Consider the following 24101-nt stretch of genomic DNA (forward strand, 5'->3'; position numbering starts at 1 on the left):
AAGTAAGCTTGCAGGTGTCACACAATGTTTGGCTGGATAGTTGAGAGTGTGGATGAAGGTATTAGGTTATGGGAAGATATAAACGAGTTGTAGTGGTTCTGTTCGCCGAGCTGGAAGTTTTTGTTGCAAACGTTTCGTCCCCTGGCTAGGAGACATCATCAGTGCTGTGGAGCCTCCTGCGAAGTGCTTCTTTGATGTTTCTTCCGGTATTTATAGTGGTCTGTCCTTGCCGCTTCCGGGTGTCAGTTTCAGCTGTCCATTGTAGTGGTTGGTATATTGGGTCCAGGTCGATGTGTTTGTTGATGGAGTTTGTGGATGAATGCCATGCCTCTAGGAATTCCCTGGCTGTTCTCTGTCTGGCTTGCCCTATGATGGTAGTGTTTTCCCAGTCGAATTCATGTTGCTTGTTGTCTGAGTGTGTCAATACTAGGGATAGCTGGTCGTGTCGTTTCGTGGCTAGTTGGTGTTCATGTATGCGGATTGTTAGCTGTCTTCCTGTTTGTCCTATATAGTGTTTTGTGCATATCTGACCCAAACTCTGGGTCAGATATGTCGATGACACGTTCGTAATCATCAAAAACACACCGGATCATCAACGCCACACTCACAGGAATCCGATTCACGAGAGAAGTAGAAAAGGATAGCCAACTCCCATTCCTAGACGTGATAGTACAGAGAACACCGAACGGAGAATTCACCACAAGGGTACACAGGAAAACAACACACACAGACCAAGTCCGAAACTATGAAAGTAACCACCCCAACACACACAAACGAAGCTGCATCAGGACACTATTCAAAAGAGCTACAACACACTGCAGTACACCAGAACTGCGAAAAGAGGAAGAGGAACACCTATACAAGGTATTCGCCAAAAACGGATACCCGCGCAACTTTATCAACAGATGCCTAAGAGATAGACCCCGGAACGAGGACATGCCACAACCAAAAGGACTAGCCACACTACCATACATCAGGAGCGTTTCAGAACTGACAGCCAGACTACTGTGACCCTTAGGACTCATAACGGCACACAAACCAACAGCCACGCTCAGACAACAACTTACTAGAACAAAGGAGCCAATACCCATTAGATTAGATTAGATTACTTACAGTGTGGAAACAGGCCCTTCGGCCCAACAAGTCCACACCGACCCGCCGAAGCGCAACCCATACCCCTACATTTACCCCTTACCTAACACTACGGGCAATTTAGCATGGCCAATTCACCTGACCCACACATCTTTGGAATGTGGGAGGAAACCGGAGCACCCAGAGGAAACCCACGCAGACACGGGGAGAACGTGTAAACTCCACACAGATGAGCAAAACTAATGTAGTTTATAAAATACCATGCAAGGACTGCACAAAACACTATATAGGACAAACAGGAAGACAGCTAACAATCCGCATACATGAACACCAACTAGCCATGAAACGACACGACCAGCTATCCCTAGTATCCACACACTCAGACAACAAGCAACATGAATTCGACTGGGAAAACACTACCATCATAGGGCAAGCCAGACAGAGAACAGCCAGGGAATTCCTAGAGGCATGGCATTCATCCACAAACTCCATCAACAAACACATCGACCTGGACCCAATATACCAACCACTACAGCGGACAGCTGAAACTGACACCCGGAAGCGGCAAGGACAGACCACTATAAATACCGGAAGAAACATCAAAGAAGCGCTTCGCAGGAGGCTCCACAGCACTGATGATGTCTCCTAGCCAGGGGACGAAACGTTTGCAATAAAAACTTCCAGCTCGGCGAACAGAACCACTACAACAAGCACCCGAGCTACAAATCTTCGCACAAACTTTGAATATAAACGAGTTGTCAGATGAACTGATCATTGACAGATGGAATTTAACCCTGTTAAATGAGAGGTCATGCACTTTGGAAGAAGTAACAAGAAAAAGGAGTACTCAATGCACAGCAGGACACTAGGAAGCTAGGACACTGGGATGGAGTGCTTATCCACAGATCCCTGAAGATGGCTAGACAAGTTTATAGAGTATTTAAAAAGGCAAATGCAATGTTTGCCTTTATCGAGTTAGGCATAGATTATAAGAGCAGGGAGATTATATTGGAGCTCTACAGAGCTTTATCCAAGCCACAGTTGGAGTGCTGTGTGCAGTTCTGCTTACCACATTATAGGAAGGCTATGATTATTCTGGAAGGGCAAGGGGAGATTCATAGGATGTTGCCGGAGATGGAGCATTTCAGCTATGAAGAAAGGCTGTAGAAGGTTTGAAACAAAAACAGAAATTGCTGGAAAAGCTCAGCAGGTTTGAAATCAGAATTAACATTTCAGTCGAGGGACCCTTCCTCAGAACTGAAGGTAACTAAGAAAATGTTGATTAATATGCAGAAGAAAGGGTGGGAGGAGACATGGATTTCACTTCCCAGACTGCTTCCCAGAGTGGCTGTTGAATGAACATTACCAGCTGGGAACTGGACACAATGCTCCAGTTGGGACATTGGGTATTTTCTCAATGTTCATCATAACTTCTTGGCTTTTGCATACAATGTCTCAATTTATAAAACCAACGATTCTGTTTCCTTTTTGCTCACTTTTTCAACCTACCCAGCCATTGTCAATGGTTTGTGTACACATACCCTAGAATCTTTTGTTCCTCTGCCTCTGTAGAATTGTATACTTCATTTTGTGTTATGCCTCCCTTTTCATCAGAACAGAATGCATATTCATTTATTTAAAGTACAACTCTGTGAAATGTGTGTGAATTTCAACAGCCTATGACCTCCTGAAGTCCATCACTATCAACCTCCCAGTTGACAATATTTCTAAATTTTGTGTTATGTAAAAATTTTGAAATTGTGTTTTGAGCACACACTCAATATACATCAAAGAAAGCAATGTTACTGGTACCAAACTCCAGGGATTAATACTGCAACCCTCCTCCAGTCCAAAAGAACAACTTTTCACCACTATTCTATTTCCTGCCAAATTTGTATCTATGCTGGCACTCTCAATTTTATTTTACAGATTTCAAATTTGCCAGCAAGCCTGTTATGTGGCACTTTGTCAAATATCTTTTGGAATTCCATATTCAGCATAGCCACCCTCCCTATTATATCAAAATACAATCAATTTACTTAAATATGATCATCTTTAACAAATATATGCTGGTTTAATTCCTTAATTAGTCCTGGGTAACATTTTTAAAAGCTTTCCCATCACTAAGCTGAAAGTGATTGGTGTGTAGTTACTGATTTACCTACATACGTTTTCAAAGAAGGTGTAGCAATTCAAATCTTCAGTACTCTAGCAAATCGCTCCTGTATCTGTGGAGGAATGGAAGACTATGGCAAGTTCCTTTGTAATTTTCACCATATTTCCTTCAGAGTGACAGATGCATCCAATTCACTCCCAGTGTCTTATCCATCTTTATGTATCGTTAGCTTTTATAGCAGCTTCCTTGATCAATTTTCAGTCCTTCTAGCGCCACCCAAAACTTCATCTTTCATTATAACTTCAGCATGCAGCATCTTCTTCTTTGGTATGCAAAGTCCAAACTCAGTAACTCAGCCACGTCCTCAGCCTCCACTTTCTGAGGCCTGTCTTTTTAGTTCCTAATCGGCTTTCTCCCTCCTCAGACATTTCTGATATTTCTATATCTTGAGAAGGCTTTTGGATGCAATTTTGTGTTGATGTCAATCTCTTTTCAGACTCTCTCTGTGCCTCTTATTATCCTATTCACCTTTCCCATAGATATTCTATATTCAGCCTTGTTAGAATCACAGAATTCTCTACAGTGTGGAAAGAGGTCAATCGGCCCATTACATCTGCACCGACCCTTCAAAGAGTATCTCATTCAGACACAGCTCCCTACCCTATCCCAATAGCCCCACATTTATCTTGGCTAATCCACCTTGCCTACATATCCCCGAACAGGACAATTTAGCATGGTTAATCCACCTACCCTCACTTGTATTATTAAGCTGATGTAAAACAAAAAAACGTGTAAGCTGGAGATCTGAAATAAAAACAGCAATTGTCAAAGAAACTCTGCAAGTCTGGCAGCATCAATGGAGAGAAAACAGAGTTTACCCATGGTTCTGAAGTAGGGTCATTTGGACCCAAAATGTTAACTCTACTTTCTCTCTACTGTTGCTGCCAGACCTGCTGAGTTTCTTCATCAATTTTTGTATCTGTTCTTATTAATGTGATATCTGCCATATGCAACCTTTTCCTGTTTCAACTACCTAAATTTGACTTGCACAGAGCTCTGGAGTTAACTTTCCTACCTTTTCCCTTGTGAAAATGTACATCAACTGATCAAGCCAATCATGCATCAAGTTCTCCTTGCAGATAAGTTGAGGGAGGGAGGAGAGGGAAAAGAACTACTTTCAATCTGATATATAGTAATTTTAGTAATATATGAAGTAAGTGTCTCTTTTGATAATGTTGGCAACTCAGGCAGCTTTGAGAGAAGGGGTCTGTAACTGACATCAAATATAAAATGTTCTTTACCTTTATATATTGCCACAAAAGAAAGAGAGTACATTTTAATTACTTGACTGTCAAGGGAGTCTGCTGGTAGCATTTATAGAATAAAATCACTTCCTTCATGAATTTCATGACATTTGAAATCAAATCTTTAACACTAATTAAAAGAAAACTTGTGTGGCTCAATCTTTGCTATGATCTATCTACTCACAAAATATCAGTCTGATGAGTGGTTTTAATATTAGAATGCAGAAGCTACTGACAATCTCCCAATATTTTAGACCATAGAATCCCTACACTGTTGGAACAGGCCCTACAGGTCCCACCAACACTCTGAAGAGTAATCCACCTAGACCCAGTTGCGTACCCTATTATCTTATATTTACACCTAACTAATGTGTCCCTGAATACTATGGGCAATTTAGCATGGACAACTCACCTATACTGCACATCTTTGGATTGTGGGAGGAAACCCACACAGACACAGGGAGAATGTGTAAACTCCACACTGACAGTTGCCGAGGTTGGAATCAAACCTGGGTCATTGGCGCTGTGAGGCAGCAGTGCTAACCATTGAGCTACCATGGCGTTTTCTTTAAGTTCACATTGGCATTAATATTATCTTGAAAACAAAACATGCACAATGTAAATTAAAATATGAGCCTGTTTCCATATGTGCAGGCACAAGCCCTACTTAATAAAAACTGCTAATGTGTCAACATTTACATTTTAAAAAGTAGGACAAAATTTCGCTTCTGCCATGTATTGCAACATCTCAAATTCCAGAACTACTTACTGTTTGTTTACATACCAAAGTGTTTATCTCTTCTAGCTTCTGGATACATGATTTTGATCCCATTTCCTGTTGACTGGAAACTGATTTATTTTCAATTATTCATTCATTATTATTCTTCTACAACGTTGTTGTAATGTTTCAGAATTGACAATGTATTGCAGTTAAACTGTTTCAATGGATTTGAAGGAAAATACTGTAGTATGCTGCTACCATCTTCTTTCCTCAACTGAGTCTTATGGCTTACTGTGGTAGAAGACCAACCATTAGTGAGAAGGAACTCTAGTCTTAAACAAAATATAGTTTATTCCATTAAAGCAATTAGGGACAATTGCTTTAATTGTGAATATTGGTCTTCACTCCACAGGGTATTACATTATTCTACCTTAACTCCCCCTAAGCCTGTGCAAAATCATCAGTTTGGGTGTGGCTTAATACAGCCACTAATATTAACCAATATATATTCGAGAAAAAGATTAATAACATTTAAAAATTATAATGGCAACAAGAGATACAGTGAGTGTTGAGAATGGATCATCCATAAGCATACTGAATGGTGGAGCAGGTGCAAGGGCTGGATGTCCTACTCCTGTGGTGCTGGAAAAAGGGCTTATGCCTGAAACGTCGATTCTCCTGCTCCTCAAACACCACATTTTTCAACTCTGGTCTCCAGCATCTGCAGTCCTCACTTTCTCCTGTCCTACTCCTGTTCCGAGTTTCTATCTTTCCTTATTAACCCTTTCAAGATATAGGCTGCCTAATCCCTGGCCATCCTAAAGCTCTGACCCTTTGTGTGTTGCTTCTAGCTGGCATAGTCACTGCTCGACCTTTAGTTGAACAGTAGGGGTGTTGGATGAAGGGGGGCAAAAATGTTTGTATGACTCAATGCCATGTATACACATTGTTCCCCTGCTGCTAGATGATGTAGTAGGCTCTCAACCTCAGATCTCCAAACATGTAGCCTCATCTGTGCCATGAAATGGTGCTGGATGGTGTAATAATGCGTTTTGTGCTTACATCATGGGACTAATAGGTACATGTACGATTGAAGCATAAAATTTATACATAAGCTGAGAATCTTGTACAAACCATTGGCACCTGTGTCACTAAAGTGCACTCAAAAGGTATTCTTCTTCCTCTCTCACTGTGTCTTAATGTAGTCTTTTGTTCCATATCTGGGATGGAGGGAGCCTGCTCAACAGGGAAGCACATTGGCCTTAGACGTTTGGTAAGGTGACGACATGGACACTTGTGTCCGGGCAGGTAAGACATGCCAAGGGTGTTCTTCCCAGAGACAAGTTGGTCCTCCTTGGCTAGAACTTCCAAATGTTGGAGGAGGACAGGAGTGGACGTCAAGGACACATCTGCAGTGTCTTGAGGGAAAACAACTATGAATGTTGGACATGTGTCTCCATGGCAGCTGCCACGAAGGTTGAGAGGAACAACAGTGAGTGAGAAAAGTTATTGAAGGCAACAGTGAGATGGTGGAGCATGAGCCTATGTGAGGACATTGGCAGAGTTAGAGTGAGTGCGAGGTAGCAGAGAACAGAGTGTGGCATTTATTGTGGCAGATCAGAGAAGGTCATTGGGGACTGCTAGCTGCCCCTCCACACCCTGGAGATGATACTGATCTGGATGGCGACGTCAGATCATGCTGGCAGGGTCTGGTGGCACAGCCTCTTTTGCTAGTCTTCTAGGAAGAGGACTCTTCTCCTTTACACCACCCTGTCCATCAGGACCCTTGTCAGAGAATCAAGGTATCAACTCTCTTTCTCCACCAAGTACTGACTCTATTATTGATTAGGAAGGACAGTTTCAAAATGACTTTTCAGAGTACGCAAGTGTGCATATAACAGTTTTTTAAAGTTAATGTGGATGCAAGAGGTGCTGATCTTTGGGTGTATATCTGCTGAATAGTATGATGCTGTGGGAATGTGGTAAATGGAATTGAAATTGGACACAAAGAATCTCATAGGGGCAGGGTAGATAAGGTGCTGAGTTTGGTCAAATGTGGCAAGAAAATACTCGAGATCTCATGGTGAATAGCTCTCCAAAAAACTTGCGCAACTTAGACTTATCCATAATCAGCATAAAATTCAGTCTACTGAACTGTTTGGACACTTTCCAGATTAAACAGAGTTCTTAAACAAGGAAGAAGAGAACCATTTTCTTTTAAGAAATGAGGTCAACAGTTTAATGTTGACTGCAATTTACCCACTGATTGCAGAAAATCAAGTGACTTTGGAAAAGCCACCAAACAAAGCTTTTCAGGAGATAAGAGACTGGGTTTATTGCCCTTAATTGCTGTAAAACTCAGCTTTGCATGATACTATGGGGCCACAGTGCTGACAATTGTCTATCAGCCCTTTCTGGTCTTCATTTCTGTTTTAAAAATCTAGGGAGCCAGAAGGAAGAAAACATCTAAATCTTGCACAAAAGCTACAAAACTCTCTCAGCCCCTTGCTCCCTCTCTTGTTTTCAGTAATTGAGAAACTGACAAAGTTAAGATATCTCATTTTGACTACCTTGTAAACCCTGATAAGTCAAACTAAGACTGCTTTCAAAAGACTTTGAATTGGCTCGATTTCAATCAGAAACCAAAGTTTAGATTAGATTCCATACAGTATGGAAACAGACCCTTCAGCCCAACAAGTCCTCCGAAGAGTAACCCACCCAGGCTCATTTCTCTCTGTCTAATGCACCTAACCTGTGGGCAATTTAGCATGGCCAATTCACCTGACCTGTACATCTTTGGATTGTGGGAGGAAACCAGAGCACCTGGAGGAAACCCATGCAGACACTGGGAGAATGCGCAAACTCCACACAGTCGGCCGAGGCTGGAATCGAACCTGGGATGTTGCTTGAAAGGCCTTTCATCAGTCTGTGGCTTTCAATAACTCAGTTTCATCATTATGACCATGAAAATGTTGCTGATTGACAGAAAACCCTATCTGGTTCATTAATGTCCTTTAAGGAAGGGGAATGCCATTCTTACCTGGTCTCACCTACGTGTGATTCCAAACCCACAGCAACGTAATTGACTCTTAGCTGTCCAACTGACAATTAGAGATGGATAATAAATGTTGCCTGTCCAGGGAAGCCCAAATCCATGAATGAATAATAATAAAAAAAAGAACCCGGTGGATTAGGAGAATTTATCAAACTCTACCTTTTGTTTTTCAGACAATTGGTCAATAAGGGCGTTTTGCTTTTGCCCTTTTTAATGTATCATCATTGCAGCAATTTCTGTTGCCTTTTAAGCTGTCTAAATATTTTTGCATTGGGATGAAAAGTGGATATACTTCTAATTCTGGATCACAGCATACATGTTAACCGGTTTTGCCAATCGGTTCCGGAAATGAGTTTTATTTATGTTTGTGTTAATGAATAGAACTTGGTCAAAGTCTCTTTTGTTCTGATATCAGTACCCAAAAAGGAAACAAATTGCCATTTTGATGATTCAATCAAACATTTATATTAATGGTCTGACTCATGTAGAAGTCAAGCTTGATTACTGGTGCATCCCTTTGTCACACTCATTTCTGCCATTTAAAAGTTCTTTGGTGTTGATGGAAAATATTTTCAGCATTTCTGTATAGTCGCAGATTTCCTTTTCTTGTTGACTGGATAAAGCAATTTTCTTATGTCGACGTTGAGATTTTGAATTCTACAGTAAGTCCAGGAAGCCAAATGAAATCTTCTACCAGTTTCCCCTTGACCAATTGGATGACAGCCATTTTTTAATAGACCAGTTGATTTCTGACTGGCTTCTCTTTGAATGGACATGGCATAATGTGTTTTCTCTTGATAAGTTTACTTTCTTGAAATTAGTTGAAGACCTTCATTTGCTCTATGGATGTTGAAGTCAAGACTTGCTTGCATGCACAAAAGTGAGAACAGTTAATTGTATATGAGTGCAGAAAAAATTTACTAGGATGCTATTTGGACTAGAAGGTTTGAGTTATAAGGAGAAGTTGGATAGACTGGGACTATTTTCCCTGGAGCCTAGGAAACTGAGGGGTGACCTTACATAGCTCAATAAAAACATGGTAAGGTAGATAGCCAACAGCCTTTACCCATGATAGGGGAGTCTAAAACTAGAGGGCATAGGTTCAAGGTGAGAGGGGAGAGATACAAAAGGTTCCAGAGGAGAAATTTCTTCACATAGAAGATGGTGAGCATCTGGAATGAGCTGCCAGAAGTAGTGGTGAAATCAGGTACAATTTCATCATTTAAGAAATATTTAGATAGATACATGGATGGGATAGGTATGGAGGGATATGGACCAAATGCAGGCAAATGTGACTAGTTTAATTGTCAAAACTGGGCGATATGAATAGGGCCTCTTTCCATGCTGTCGACCTCGATGACTCTATGACGTATGTATATTCTCAACTCGCACACTCGTTTTGTTGAAGTGTGACTTGTAGTGTTGATAATCCTCATCAATAATCTTAACAGGTATGTCACTTGGACCATATAGTATCAACTCTGCAAGCTGTAATCTTTGTTTCTTCAGTCATGGGTGTTTGTTCAGTTAAGATAGTGACATTCACCCCAAAAACACAATGGCAGTGCAACCTCAGAATATTTCAGAGACCCAATTATTTCAGGATGGGAGGTAAGAAAATTATCACAATAAACAAAAACTGCATAAAGGCATATGAGAACAGGAGTGGGTTCATGGGATTAAGAACATTGATATTTATCCTTCATATAAACAATGTGGACTGACTGGATTAAATGTTCTGTACTTATGTCATAATATCTAAGTATGCATCTGTCTCAAGTGCAAGCCTGCTGCTGCCATTTAATAATTCCAGATTGCAAGGTGAAAAGAAAATTCAGATTAGAATCCCTACACTGTGGAAACAGGCCCTTCAGCCGAACAAGTCCACATTGAACCTCCGTACAATGACCCACCTAGACCCGCTCCCCCACCCCACTATTCCGATAATGCACCTACCCTACACACCCCGGAATACTATGGGCAATTTAGCATGGCCAATTCACCTAATCCGCACATCTTCAGATTGTGGGAGGAAACCGGAGCACCCGGAAGAAACCCAAGCAGACACAGGGAGAATTTGCAAACTCCACACAGACAGTCGCCCAAGGCTGGAATCGAACCTGGGTCCCTGCCATTGTGAGGCAACAGTGTTAACTACTGAGCTACCGTGCTGCCTCCATGAGTAGGGACCCAAATTTACAATGTAGCATACAATATAAAATGAAGTAAGGTTGCTGCCTTTTTGAAATGTGTCTCAAGAAAATGACAAACATGTTGCTGAAACGTAGACATGTTCTTGAAAGTTTTTTTTAACTCTACCATCAACAAGCTATAGTGAAACCATAATGAAAGGTTACTTTTCATTTGTTAAAGAGCACCATTACAAGAAAGGTTGCTGATCGTAATAATTTTAACTAATGCCATGAATACTGAACAAATTGGAAAAGACTGTTCATAGAATATGCTTATTTCTTTAGAATCATAGAGTCATAGAGATGTCCTGCACGGAGTCAGACCCTTTGGTCCAACTCATCCATGCCAACCAGATATCCTAACCTAATCTAGTCCCATTTGCCAGCACTTGGCCCATAATCCTCTAAACCAGGGGTGGGCAATTAATTCTTCCAAGGGGCCACATGAGAAACCTGAGTTGTGTTGGAGGGCCGAACCACCAATAAATTGAACATAATTCTGTGCAGTATTAATTTTCTCCCATTGTAAAAAGTACTAAATTATATAGTTTTGCACTGAAACTTATAATCAAAAGAATAAAGATATTCTGTTACAATAAAGATATGAAATTGTGGAGTAGGTCAAATATAGAAGAAATAAACAGTAAAAACAATAATTTCAGTATTTCATTTTATTTTTAACATGTTAATCTCACAAACCAATAATGAAAAGTTGTTTCATTATTGTTTAGTATTACAAACAACTCTATACAAAAAGCAATAAGTGCTTTTGATGTTTTTCAGTTCATTTTACTTGTTTAGTGAGAAAAATCCAGTCTGTTTTGGGCTTGAACAAGCACACTGAAATCTGGTTGAATGTCTGAGGTGGATATGTGAAGGACAGCTGAGAGGTGATCATCAGTGATAGAGGATCTGTATTTAGATTTGTTGAATTTCATCATTGAGAATGTCTGTTCGTATATAAAGGCAGATCTAAAGAGGACTAGAATCTTCTGAGCATGCCTCCTCATGTGTGGAAAGTTCTCTTTGAGGGAAGAGTAAAAATCAAGCAGTGAGACTGACCTAAAGTACTCTGCCAGAAGTGTGTCAGACTGCAGGTCAATGAGTTCAAGCTGAATATTACTAGGAGCACTCTCCACATTGCATGTAAATGGGGAAAAAAATCATGTGCATTTCATTCTCAACTGTTTTAAAGTCTTGAAATCACCTTGAAAATTCACTATGCAGTGCTTCTAACATAGATGAGTACCTGTGAAATTGATCAGCTGAAGGTGTGGCTTCCTTCAGTGTTGGCAAGTGGGTGAGAATGTTGTCCTCCATTTGGCTTGAGAGAAGCTGCAACTTTTTCATAAAAGCCTTCACCAAATTGTACATTTCATATACAAAAAAGTCCTTGCACTGCAGTTTCACATTTAGTTCATTCATAAGCGCAGTCACATCAACAGCAAAACCAAGGTCTGCAATCCAATCTGCATCTGAAAGCTGTGGAATGCCGTTCCCTTTCTTCACACAAAAATCTTGAATCTCTTCTCTCAGGTCCCATACACTTTTCAGCATTTTGCCCAGGCTGAGCCACCTGACAGCTGTGTGGTAGCCTATGTCACGATGTTCAGTCTCATTTTCCTCCAAAAGTGCAACAAACTGCCTGTGATTCAAAGCTTTTGCCCTGATGAAGTTAACTATTTTAGTTACAACATCAACCACATGGTTAATTTTTAACACTGACTTACACAACATTTCCTGATGTATAATACAATGCAAAAATACCAATTTCTGATCAGGGTCAATTTCTGTCACTTTATCCTGCATTGTCTTTAAGAGTCCAACATTTTTTTCTGTTAGATTTGGACAACCATCCACTGTCACACCCATCAGCTTGTCCCATTTTAGTCCTAACGTGTCTAAACATGCATTTACCTCCGTGAACAATTCATTACCAGGTGTTGTTCCTTTCATTGACTGCATGGCTGCCAGCTCCTCCGTGATTTTAAAGTCCGTAGTTATCCCACGTACGTCACAGCTCTCATCCAAGGAAAAAAAGTCAAAGTTGACCGCTCTGTACTGCAGCTGAAGCTCCAGACTTCTTGCGATGTCCCCAGTCCTTCTCGTTACAGTGTGTCGGGAGAGGGGCACATCCTCAAATGCCTCTTTTTTTCTCCAGACATATTAGTTCTGCAGAGTCCAACAAGCACTCCTTAATAAACTCTCCATCAGAAAACAGTTTACTGTTTCTGGTGATTTTGTGGGATATGACATAACTTGTCTTGGTGTGAGCTGCCATTTTGAGGGCTAGCCAGCAAACATCATTTTTAACTGTGACGCACGCACAAACGCACATGTGTGTCCATATGTAAATTTTAAAAAAGCATCCTTTTCAAAACAAAAGCAACACTGTTGTATTGTGTGCATGGCATAAATACTTTTTCATTTATGTTCTAATTTAAGATTGACCTCATGCGGGCCGGACAGGAATGACCAAAGGGCCAGATATGGCCCGTGGACCATAAAATGCCCAGGTCTGCTCCAAACCCTTCCTATTCATATACCCATCCAGGTGCCTTCTAAGTGCTGCAATTGTACCAGCCTCCACCACTTCCACTGACAGCTTATTCCATACACACACCACCCTTTGCATGAAGAAGTTGCCCTTTAGGTCCCTTTTATATCTTCCCCCTCTCACCCTAATTGTATGTCCTCTAGTTCTGGACTCCCCCAGCCCAGGGAAAAGACTTCGTCTATTTAACTTATCACGATTTTATAAACCTCAAAGAGGCCACCCCCTCAGCCTCCAATCCTCCAGGGAAAACAGCCCTTGTCTATTCAGTCTCTCCCTGTTGTTCAAATCCTCCAACCCTGGGCAACATCCTTGTAAATCTTGACGTTATAGTTTTGATTAAAGGCTGTGGCTGGATGGGGAACTAGTTGGTGAGCAATTCTTGCATTAATCCATTCATGGTATGGACAAGCTTGACTGCCATATAATGCACATTATACTGGCTGCTCAGTCACAACTTGTGAAATGATTATGAACTAAGCGCTCACGCTTTTAATAAACATAAAAGCATTACTCATCAAAAAATAAGATAAACAGGGTAATTAAAAATATTTCAAGCAATGTATTACACATGTAAATATTCACAAGTCTTTGAAGTTACTAAGGTGACTTTATCAATAAGTATTCATGATATCATTTGTTGTCAGCCAGTTTTCCGGCTGACAACATGCATGCTGACAACACCCCTCTACCTCCCAAACCACTTTATTGAGCATTCCACTATCTCTGAGTTGTCATGCTGTTTGTCTGATACTCTGAAACTTTCACCAATTAAATATTCAGACAATGAAAGCCATTGTCTTCAATTCTGGATTAGTGGTGCTAGAAGAACACAGCAGTTCAGGCAGCATCCAAAGTGCAGCGAAATTGACGTTTCGGGCAAAAGCCCTTCATCAACGTCGAATTCACTGCACTTTGGATGCTGCCTGAACTGCTGTGTTCTTCCAGCACCATTAATCCAGAATCTGGTTTCCAGCATCTGCAGTCCTTGTTTTACCCCATTGTCTTCAATGCCTCATACATGCCCTGTTCCCTACTCACTCATTCCAATCCTCTTCCTGTCTACTGTCTGAGGATGAACTAGACCATTCTTAACCTTGAGATCCATTTGACACTGAGCTGAATTTTCCAACCCAAATGGTCTTTATCACCATGGACACTTACTACCACCTTTCTAACATTTCCAATCTCCACCCTTCTCTCAGCTAATTTCCTGAAGAAAGTCTTCCATTTTTATGTCACCTTTAGTTTAGAATATTCCAACTATACATGACATTCTTAGGCTAGCACAGTGGTTCACTGGTTAGCACTGCTGCCTCACAGTGCCAGGGACCCGGGTTCGATTCTAACCTCAGGAAACTGTCTGTGTGGAGTTTGCACATTCTATCTATGTCTACATAGGTTTCCCATAGTGTTCAGGAATGTGTAGGTTAGGGCATTAGTCAGGGGAAATGTACAGTAATAGAGTATGGGTGGGATACTCTTTGGAGGGTGGGTGTGGACCTGTTGGGCCAAATGGCCTGTTACTACACTGGAGGGATTCTATGATTTTTGGCTGCATTCTCTGCAAATTTGAGCTTATTCAAAACTCTGCTGCCCACATCCTAACTGTCATAGCTCTTTTCACCATCATCCCTGTGTTCCCTGACCTACATTAACTCTCAGCCTACCCCCAATAACTTTAAAATTCTCATCATCCTAGTTTTCAACCTGACCATGTTTTAATTCCTTTCTATCTTTTTAGCCTGCGCCAGTCATAGAGTCATAGAATAATACAGTATGGAAACAGGCCCTTCGCCCCAAACTTGCCCATGCTGGTCATGGTGCCCACTCAACTAGTTCCAATTTCCTGCATTTGGTCCATATCCCTCTAAGCCTTCCCCATCAATGTACCTAGCCAAATGTTTTTTAAATGTTGTTATTGTACCTGCCTCAACCACCTTCCCTGGCAGCCCATTCTATAAACGCACCATTCTCTGCAAGAAAAAGTTGTCACTCAGTCCATCTTAAATCTTTCCCCTCTCATCTTGAATCTATGCCCTTTGGTTTTCAAATCCCCATCCCTGGGAAAAAGACTATATACATTTATCCTAACTATGCCCCTCATGATTTTATACACCTCAAAAAGGTCAACCTCATTCTCTTACGTTCCAAGGAATAAAGTCCTAGACTGGCCAACCTCTCCCTATAACTCAGGCCTACTAGTCCTGCCAACATCCTCGTAAATCCTCTTTGAATTTTTTCCAGTAGTACTATGTTTTTCCTATAACAGGGTGACCAAAACTATACACAATACTCTAGTCCTACAATGCTACAAGATCTCAGCACTGCTCTAAACTTTGGCTTCTTGATCATTCTCAATTTTAATCACTCAACCAGGGACATGCTGTACATTCAGTTGCCAAGGCTCATAGCTCTGGAATTTCCCCATAAGCCTCTCTGCCTCTTTATCGCGCGCTTTCTCCTCCTTAAGACCTACCTTTTTGTCATGTCTTAATATCTTCTTATGTGGTTTGCTGTTAAACGTTTGTTTAATAACATTGCTGTGGAGTCCTTTTTACTACATTAAAGGTGTTTCTTTAATGCAGGTTACTGCTATAGTTCTTGATAAAAGGTCCAGATGTTTGCGTATATATATCTTGTTTTTCCTTCAAGGTGTATCACGGCACATTTGCAGCATTTAGGTACCATTCCAACAAATGTTTTGTGATTACTGCATTAATTACTTTATGAAAATAGTGTAAAGTTCAAGTGATAGAAATATTTGTTGCTGCAAGGTACATTAATTAAGCAGGAGTCTGTGATATGTTGGTCAGTGTAGACTTCATTTTTCATGGTATGTTATCAGTTTTGTGGGAGTTCCCTGGTGGCTGGTTTTGAATTACTATCATTAAGTTACTTTCAGGAAATCCATTGCATTACTGATCTAAACAATCGTTGTATGAAACTACAGATGAGGAATGATATCGGACTTTATTATTTCATGCAGAAATGTTATAATTTATAAATGACCATAAGCAGAAAATTAAACTAAAAATGCCACCAACAGTGTCATTAAATCAGGATGATAATCTGTAAGCGTACCTTAGATCTGTTGACCGTGGTAATAGTTTCTTCTTTCCACTGAAATACCCTTCAAACTGTTCTATCTTCAGCCTATGAGAGTAATCAATATACCCAGAAATCTCTTGTCCATGAGAATTGTAGTCTCGGATGAAAATTATAGACTGAAATTTGAAAAAAAGAATGTTTTAGAGCCTAAAATGTTGAATTAAACTAGGCAGTCTTAATAAGCTGTTAAATATATGTTATTCAGAAAAGGTTGTAGGAACATCAAGATGCTATTTAATCAGTGCCCTTGGTTTGTTTATGCCTATTTAATCATTTGTGAAACAGACAACAGATATTATCCAAATTAGAAATGATGACATCAATTGCTTCCTAAAAGCAACAATTTAAAATTACACACATTTCCTCAGTTAAGTACTGAGTTGTTGTTTGTAAGGATGGATGTTTTCTTTCTCACCCAAGTTAACACTAACTCAATGTGTGGACATTATGGAGATATTATAAATAAAATACTTATTTGCCTTCAAGTTGATCACTGTGCCAACTTAATAAGCATCTTTGTTGAAAATTGGCGTCCCCTTAAACCTGTTAACTTTTCATTCCATATTTGATATTTTCTGTACAGCACAAGACCTTATCTAACTGTCGCATTGGCAACAAGCCTACTGCAAGTGTAAATAAATCTTTACATGACAGCAGAGGAGAAATCATAGGAGTCATCGAAATCTTGAATCACAAACCACCTTTCACTATAGTCAATGCATTGTATCAAAAATAAGAAACATTCGTTCTTATAAAGAATGCTAAACTAACCTTCAAATGGGGGTGGGGAATGGACAGTAGCTATCTGATTCATTAGTAGCTATCCCATGGCCACTGGCCAAGAGCAGTTGATGGCCAGTCCCCAGAATAAGTTATGTTAACCGAGACATGTGGGGAGGAACAAGTAGGAAGTTCCAGGAAGATGAGCCACACCATCGCCTGGTGGCAGACCACAATTTCTCCCAACGGAAGAACAAAAACTATTAGTACCAAGACCACCAAGGTCTACCAGAAACTACCACAAAAGGATGTAAGACCAATAGGATGTGAGAATGCCCTGCCTCTATTTCTTCATTCCACCGATGTCTCCAGAATTGGTAAAGCATTCTCACCTGTATATTTCCTTTCTTTGCGTAAATAATTAATTTATCACATTTAAACTGGTGTTCCTCAATAAACTCTCAGAAAATTGCTATAAATCGTTGACTGCCTTAAATCAACAATTGGTGTCACTGTCATAAATCATGGGTTAGTTGGCTTTAATTTTGATAAGCTTGAAAGTTAATTTGTAGTTAAATGTGTGTTCAGTAACTTTTAAATAAACCAATGGCTTTCATGTATGCTAAATAGCAGGTGCAAGAAAGTTTTAACTGTGAAAACTGGGGCAGCCAGAGAATGACACAAGAAAATGATGATTCTATTCTTGATACCTTTCTGAATCTTGCTAGAAAGTAAGATTAATATAAAAGAAGTTCAGAATAAATTGGCCTACAGGGCCCGTGTGTGCTTTGCAACTGAATAAATAAGAAATCTTGAGAACAAGTTACAAACTTACAAAAGGAAAGTGACAGTTTGTGTGTAGAATTAAAAAGGGAGGTAGAAGCGTGTAATGAGGCACGCTACAAAAATAAACAGACAGAGAAAATATAAAAGCAAGATGCTGAGTCACCAGCAGAGAATTAGAGATTGAAAGGCGAAATGCAGGATGTAAGGAGTGCCTTGAGATTATTAATTTGACAAAAAATATATTCGTCCCTGAAGCAGATCACTTCTCTTGTATTGACAAAATTAAAAACTCCAGACAGCACTTTGCCAAAAGACAGCACAAATAGCTGTTTTCTCTGCTAAAAAGATGAATGATCTTGAAAGAAGCTTGGACAACCAGCACTCTTCTGCTCTGCCTCTCTTGTACAGCAAGAGTGAGTGAGTGACTGAGTATAGTCACAAGGGTCAAGGTGAAATCTGGGCAAGAGGTAGATGAGGAACGATTGAGAGTGTGGTGCTAGAAAAGCACAGCAGGTCAGGCAGCATCTGAGCAGCAGGAGAATTGACATTTCAGCAAAAGCCCTTCATCAGGAAGGGCTTCAGGAAGCTCTTCCTGATTAAGGACTTTTGCCTGAAATGGCAATTCTCCTGCTCCTCGGATGCTGCCTGATCTGCTGGGCTTTTCCAGCACCACACTTTAGATTCTAATCTCCAGCATCTGCAGTCCTTACTTTTGCCTAGATAAGAAGGGATCCCTTACTGTAGTCAAAGGACAGTTCACAACACACCTTGACCCTTGTCACCAGCTGAGGTAAGGACCTTAAGGGAAGAATTGGGCATAACAATGACATCTGATATCCTTCCTATGCCAAAATGGGAAGTGTTTAGAAGCTCCTGCCTGGAATTAGAGGGTAATGATTTTAAACAGATTCTCCCAGCTGCCTGCCCTCTAGGTTTAAAAAGAGAACTCAGCTGGAATATTCCAGCTTGGAGAATTAGAGGAGAACATAAGGCACTAGGGGAAGTAGACAATGATTTCCATTCGGTATTAGTTTGAATCAGACAGTCAACCACTGGAAGTCCTTGTAGATTTGCAGAGATGTTTCTTAGTTGCTACAGAAAGATATGGTCAGAAGAGGGAGAGGACTCAGACAGTGGTGAACACTATGGCTCCCCAAGTTTTAAGGGCCTCTTTCTGAAAGGAACTTCAGCATAGCATATTGGATGTGTACAACAATAAAACAGTGATGTGGGATGAGTTGATTCATTATGCTAACACAGCTGGAGGACAGGCTGTAATAACCTTCGCATGAGTTTAGGAAATGTTAACATAGCAGCTGCTGAGATACCACTTGCCCTGCCATTATCCAAATTCACTGTTTCCACTGCAATAGGCCGAGTCACTATGCCCTTGAATGCCAAGGAAAATGTGATCGGGTGTGACTTAAGTGAACAAGTTCTGCATCCCACCTCCTCCACCTACTGTACATGTAGGCTCTGACCCAAATAAACAGCATTTAAAGAGAATAGAGGTAGCAGTGGAGGCCTTGAAACTGGGGTGGGAAACCTGACATGTCACTGCAGTGACAATCCAAAGTCTTATGCCAAAAAATCAGAACCTTTTATGATCCCACTGGAGTCCCAGGGAGAGATGTCACTATACAATAGCTGCAGGAGACTAGGAATTCATACTGATGATATTGGAGGCCTTCAGCAATCCATACTAGCTGACTCCCCTACAATCATTTTCCACAAGACTCCACCCAGATTCCACAAAAGGCTGACCACAAGGTTGACAAGGTTCAATACAGAGTTACTTGCCCTGGAGTTGAATATAGATAGCATTGCCAAGAATAAAAACAGTGTCAAGCAGCAATCTGCAAACTGCAGGCAATTGTAGAGGCCTTGTGGCCTTGAACATTCCTGGCAGAGAGTGGGCGATTCCAGCTGGTATAGGAGAAATGTTGAAAATATTTACCCCGCGCTCTCCACCATTCCAATGCAATGAGGTGAAACTGGAATACAATGCTACTAGGGCAAAGCTCGGGCAGAGACAGAAAAGGTGAGCAATAGACACTCTGACACAGTTAGAGAAGAAATCACAATTTTGCATGAGTCAATGTTCACTGATGAGGTTAAAGAAACCCCTATGAAAATTGGATTGCATTCACAGACCATTCCCATGGCAGTTACAATAAAAGCACCCCCTACATTCGACTGAGGTGAGTGCTAAGACAGGGAAAAGTCAGAAAGTGTGAACAATTCAAGCCTTTTGAATCTTACTTCATTTAAAAAGTTCAAATTATGGCTTTTCTTTAAAGTGCTGCAGACAGGATATGTTGTGAAAAATAGTTTGGCTTCTTTTCAAAACATAGATAAACTTTCTTGGAAGACATCCAATTTAAACTCAGAATTTGAAATGAGAAATATTTTGTTCAGTACTACTTTTTTTAAGGTAATCTTAAAGAAAGCGTTTTAGCCTTTTTCAAGAGTTTGTTTTAATGAAATAAGCATTTTAAAAGCCAGTTTGAAATAATCAGAAAATGTTGGCAGCTTTTTAAATAGAGTACATGAAATTACATGACATCACTGAGTGGCTTGGGCCCCGACTCTCCAAACAGCAGAGTTAACTCTTCTGCTGACAGTTTTAAGTCATTTCACATAGCTTCTGTTCGATGAGATACATAATTTTAGACAGGACTAAATTCTGAGTTTCTAATTTTACAGATACTTGTACATTATTAATCTACTGGGTATCTTTCAGAACCTCAGTAGATTTTGTTCCCTGTTGTTATACAAATTTCAAGAACTTTGGAAGTCTTGCTGAGACAAAGCTTTTAAGAACAGGAGAATGTCGAACTGATTGAGATCACTTATGTCTTCAATATAAACTTGGTATCTAAAACCACCAAGCATAGACGTAATGTTTTCTGAACTTGGGATCGATAAAATTACTTGACACAAGTTGCTGTTCAAGTACACACCAGGAAATTCAATCGAAGTTTAAAAGGCAAAACAAAACTAAATTTTAAAAATTTAAAACAAGAGCCAACAGAAACAGCATGGGTGGTTTTAATTGGTATATAAAAAAAAGGAAAGGACTGTTTAGGAAGAAATTAAATTACCACTAATAAAACCTATCAACCCATTAACATTACTAAGACTGTACACAAAAGAAACACTTAAGTCTATTGTTGTCATATTTGAATACAGGTTAATTTTTTAAAAAATGAAAATTGAGTTTAATCTAGCACCCTCTGAGAAAACTATGTATTTTTTTGTGAGGAAGTTCAAGCAAAGCAGAATTTGATAATGCTTGCAACAACACAGTAACATTTGATCTGTTTTGACGATATTATGAAAGCACTTTATGAGGTCAGACATTAAGGTTTTTCTGGAGATCCTGTATCAAATACAATGGAAATTAATAGGATGGTCCACAGAGAATAAAAGAATAGTAAACATAAAAAGTGACACAACGTCAATTGGAAATGGAAGTAACTCATCTTAGATAAAATTAAATGGAATATACCAAATAAAAGGAGAGATAGATGAACTTAAATAATTAACAGCTTTCTCTTGGAGATAACTGAATTGATTAATTTTGTCACCAGCCGACACAACAGGACTGTCTGTACACCTCCTTTCTCCAGAACTGCTCCAGGATTAGTAAAGCATTCTTCTCTGTCAAAGGATAATACATTTCCTTTCTTTGCCTAATTAACTAAATTGATGGTTCTCAATAAACTATGAGAACATTGTTACAAATGATCAACTACCTATATTAAGGAACTGTGATACCAAATTCCCTAAAATAAACTATTTCAGTATGCATCTCTCATTCTCAATTACAAAGATTTGCACAGTAGTGACACAATTCTCATGGAAGTGTATAAAGTTTTCATGATTGAATCCCTTGGGTCAACTTGCCACATCAATAGTGATTTTGGTTTATCTACTACACTTACAGTTGCTATTAATATTGTTCCAAAGAGGCTGCTGACAGACAGAGGAGATACAGATGGGAGGAGTACCTCTATTATATAACCGAACACAGACAGGGTCCATGTCAAACATCTGAAACTAGAGTATGATTCATAATCAGTGTAATACATTTTGTGATCTTTCACCATTCACCTTACTGAGATATCTATTCCACTCATAACAAATGGAACATCAACAGCAACTGTGGAGCTAATTAAAAGGTTTGACTGGGGACTGTGGTGGAAGTGGTTAGAACTGACCTGCCCATGTAAACTGATTAGGATAGAGGGAAAGCATAACAAAATTGTGAAATATTTACCAACGTCCCTTTTTATATCGTTCGCTGAAGCTTTAATTCTTTCCTTGTAACTATTAACTCTTTAAATAACACTTACTATTGCAAACAGAAGTACATTGAAGTAATATGTTTATAATGACTGTAGAAACCTGAAAGGATAAAATCTTATGATAATCTCAAACAGAATACTGTAAAACTTTTATAAATACCTTATTGGCGAAAGTGTCTTGAATTCTGGTGGACTACAATTGGACTCCAAACACTACATTGGACAAACAGGCAGAAAACTAGCCACCAGGATACATGAACACCAACTAGTCACAAAAAGACATGACCCTCTCTCACTAGTATCCTTACATATGGATGAGCAAGGACACCATTTTGACTGGGACAACACATCCATCCTAGGACAAGTCAAAAAACGACATGCACGAGAATTCCTAGAAGCATGGCATTCCAACCGTAACGCTATCAACAAACACATCAAGTTAGGCCCCATCTACCACCCCCGGAGTAAAAGAACAGGAAGGGACTTCACTACAGGAAATGACATCACCACAGGAAATGACATCACCAACCCAAACATATAAATAGAAAGCAGGAATTATCAGCAGTGCTTTTCCTGAGGCCCACTGAAGATGTTACCTAGTAGGGTGACAAAATGTCTGGCAATGAACCTTCCAGTTCAGTAAGCAAACCTACATCCAGAACCTCAATCTGAGCTACAAATCTTTCAGAACTCGCTAATTGATAATATTCTTCACATAATTCAACTGAATTAGCTTTATTGTCACATGTTACTCAAGTGAGTACAGTAAAAAGTTTACAAGTCGCCACGTACTTTGCCATCTTAGGTACAAAGTGCATAGGTACAGATTCTTCAGTATAAATTATTTGGAGAAAAAAATACCTCATGATGAAATTGATTTAATGAGAGCTGTATGAAACAGGGTCTTACTTGACAAATATATTTAAAACTAGAAAACTGATTGGACTATTTTAGCTTGATTTGTTTCCACAAAAGGACTTCTTTAAAGATTGTGTTGCTCAATATCAGTTCATTGACTTCATAAAACAAGGTGTCCTTTACAGAACTCTGGAAATAATCTAACTCTGAAATAGGGAAATTAATTAGCCAATTTAAATACATCTTACTGAGTCCTTTCCCAATGCAAATTTAGATCATCACTTGGAAAATATAATTAATTTTCAGTAGCATCAGATTATGTTGATAATTATGCTAAGAGAAACCCCAATAAGAACAACTTAGATTGACAAGCCAAATTCAATATCATGTTGCTCTGTGGCAGCAGGTGTATGAAAAAAATGGTTGTAATTTGTTTAGTAGTGTTGGTTTTGGCTATGTTAACATTTAATTTTTTTAGCCCAACAGACCTGCTTTTCTGTGACCTTTCTTGAGCCTGACAACCAAACTCAGATTTAACAAATTTTCATTTTATGAAAGACATTAAAACATGATTGTGACTGAATAAGCAGCACTATAATTGCTGAAAACCTTCCATCTAAATCAGATCAAATTTTCAAAGAATAGAAATGAGCAGAGGCTACACTGAGCAAAGAACTATAACAAAACCTCATGGCTCTCTTAGCCAATTTAAAGGATGCTTGAGCAAATTGACCATGTCACCTTGGAACAGGAAGTGATTCAATTGGTTGAGGGGGCAGCAATAAGGAAAATAATTGTAGAAGTATTTGATAAAATGGTGAAGGGGATTGATATCGTTCTGTGCAACAAAGAGTGAGAGTCCAGGTGGTTGTTTTGCCTGCTCGGTGTCAGGACTTGGGACATCTGTTTAGGGCTGGAGAGGACTTTGTAGTGAAAAGGGTCCAGTAGTTTTAACCCATGCAGATACTAACACATAGGTACTAGAAACAAGATTCTGCATAGAGAGCATGAGGAGCTAGGCATTAAAATACAACACAGAATCTAAAAGGCTATAATCTCTGGATCATTACTGAAACTGCAGGCAAATTCGCATTGGGTACCAAATATTTGAGATGAAAATGTGACTCAATGGCTAATGTGAGAAATATGAGCTCTACTTTGTGTATATTGGAAACAGTACTGGAGGCTATATAGTCGGGACAGTCTACAGCTGAACCTGTGTTATTGTGCATCGTATAGACATCGTATAGAGGGGTTCAAACTAAATAATGGGGCAAGGGAT

At 39.7% G+C, this 24101-nt stretch overlaps 1 protein-coding gene across 1 annotated transcript in view; it reads right to left on the reverse strand.

Annotated features, from left to right (window-relative positions):
• Nucleotides 1-24101, reverse strand: part of cfap299 (cilia and flagella associated protein 299) — a 587024-nt gene that overhangs the window by 76355 nt on the left and 486568 nt on the right. The window contains exon 4 of the mRNA XM_060832189.1: nt 16119-16261. Within this exon, the coding sequence (XP_060688172.1) occupies nt 16119-16261 (143 nt within the window). The remainder of the gene's footprint in view (nt 1-16118; nt 16262-24101) is intronic.

This window comes from Hemiscyllium ocellatum, chromosome 1, assembly GCF_020745735.1.
Source record: "Hemiscyllium ocellatum isolate sHemOce1 chromosome 1, sHemOce1.pat.X.cur, whole genome shotgun sequence".
Lineage (NCBI taxonomy): Eukaryota > Metazoa > Chordata > Chondrichthyes > Orectolobiformes > Hemiscylliidae > Hemiscyllium > Hemiscyllium ocellatum.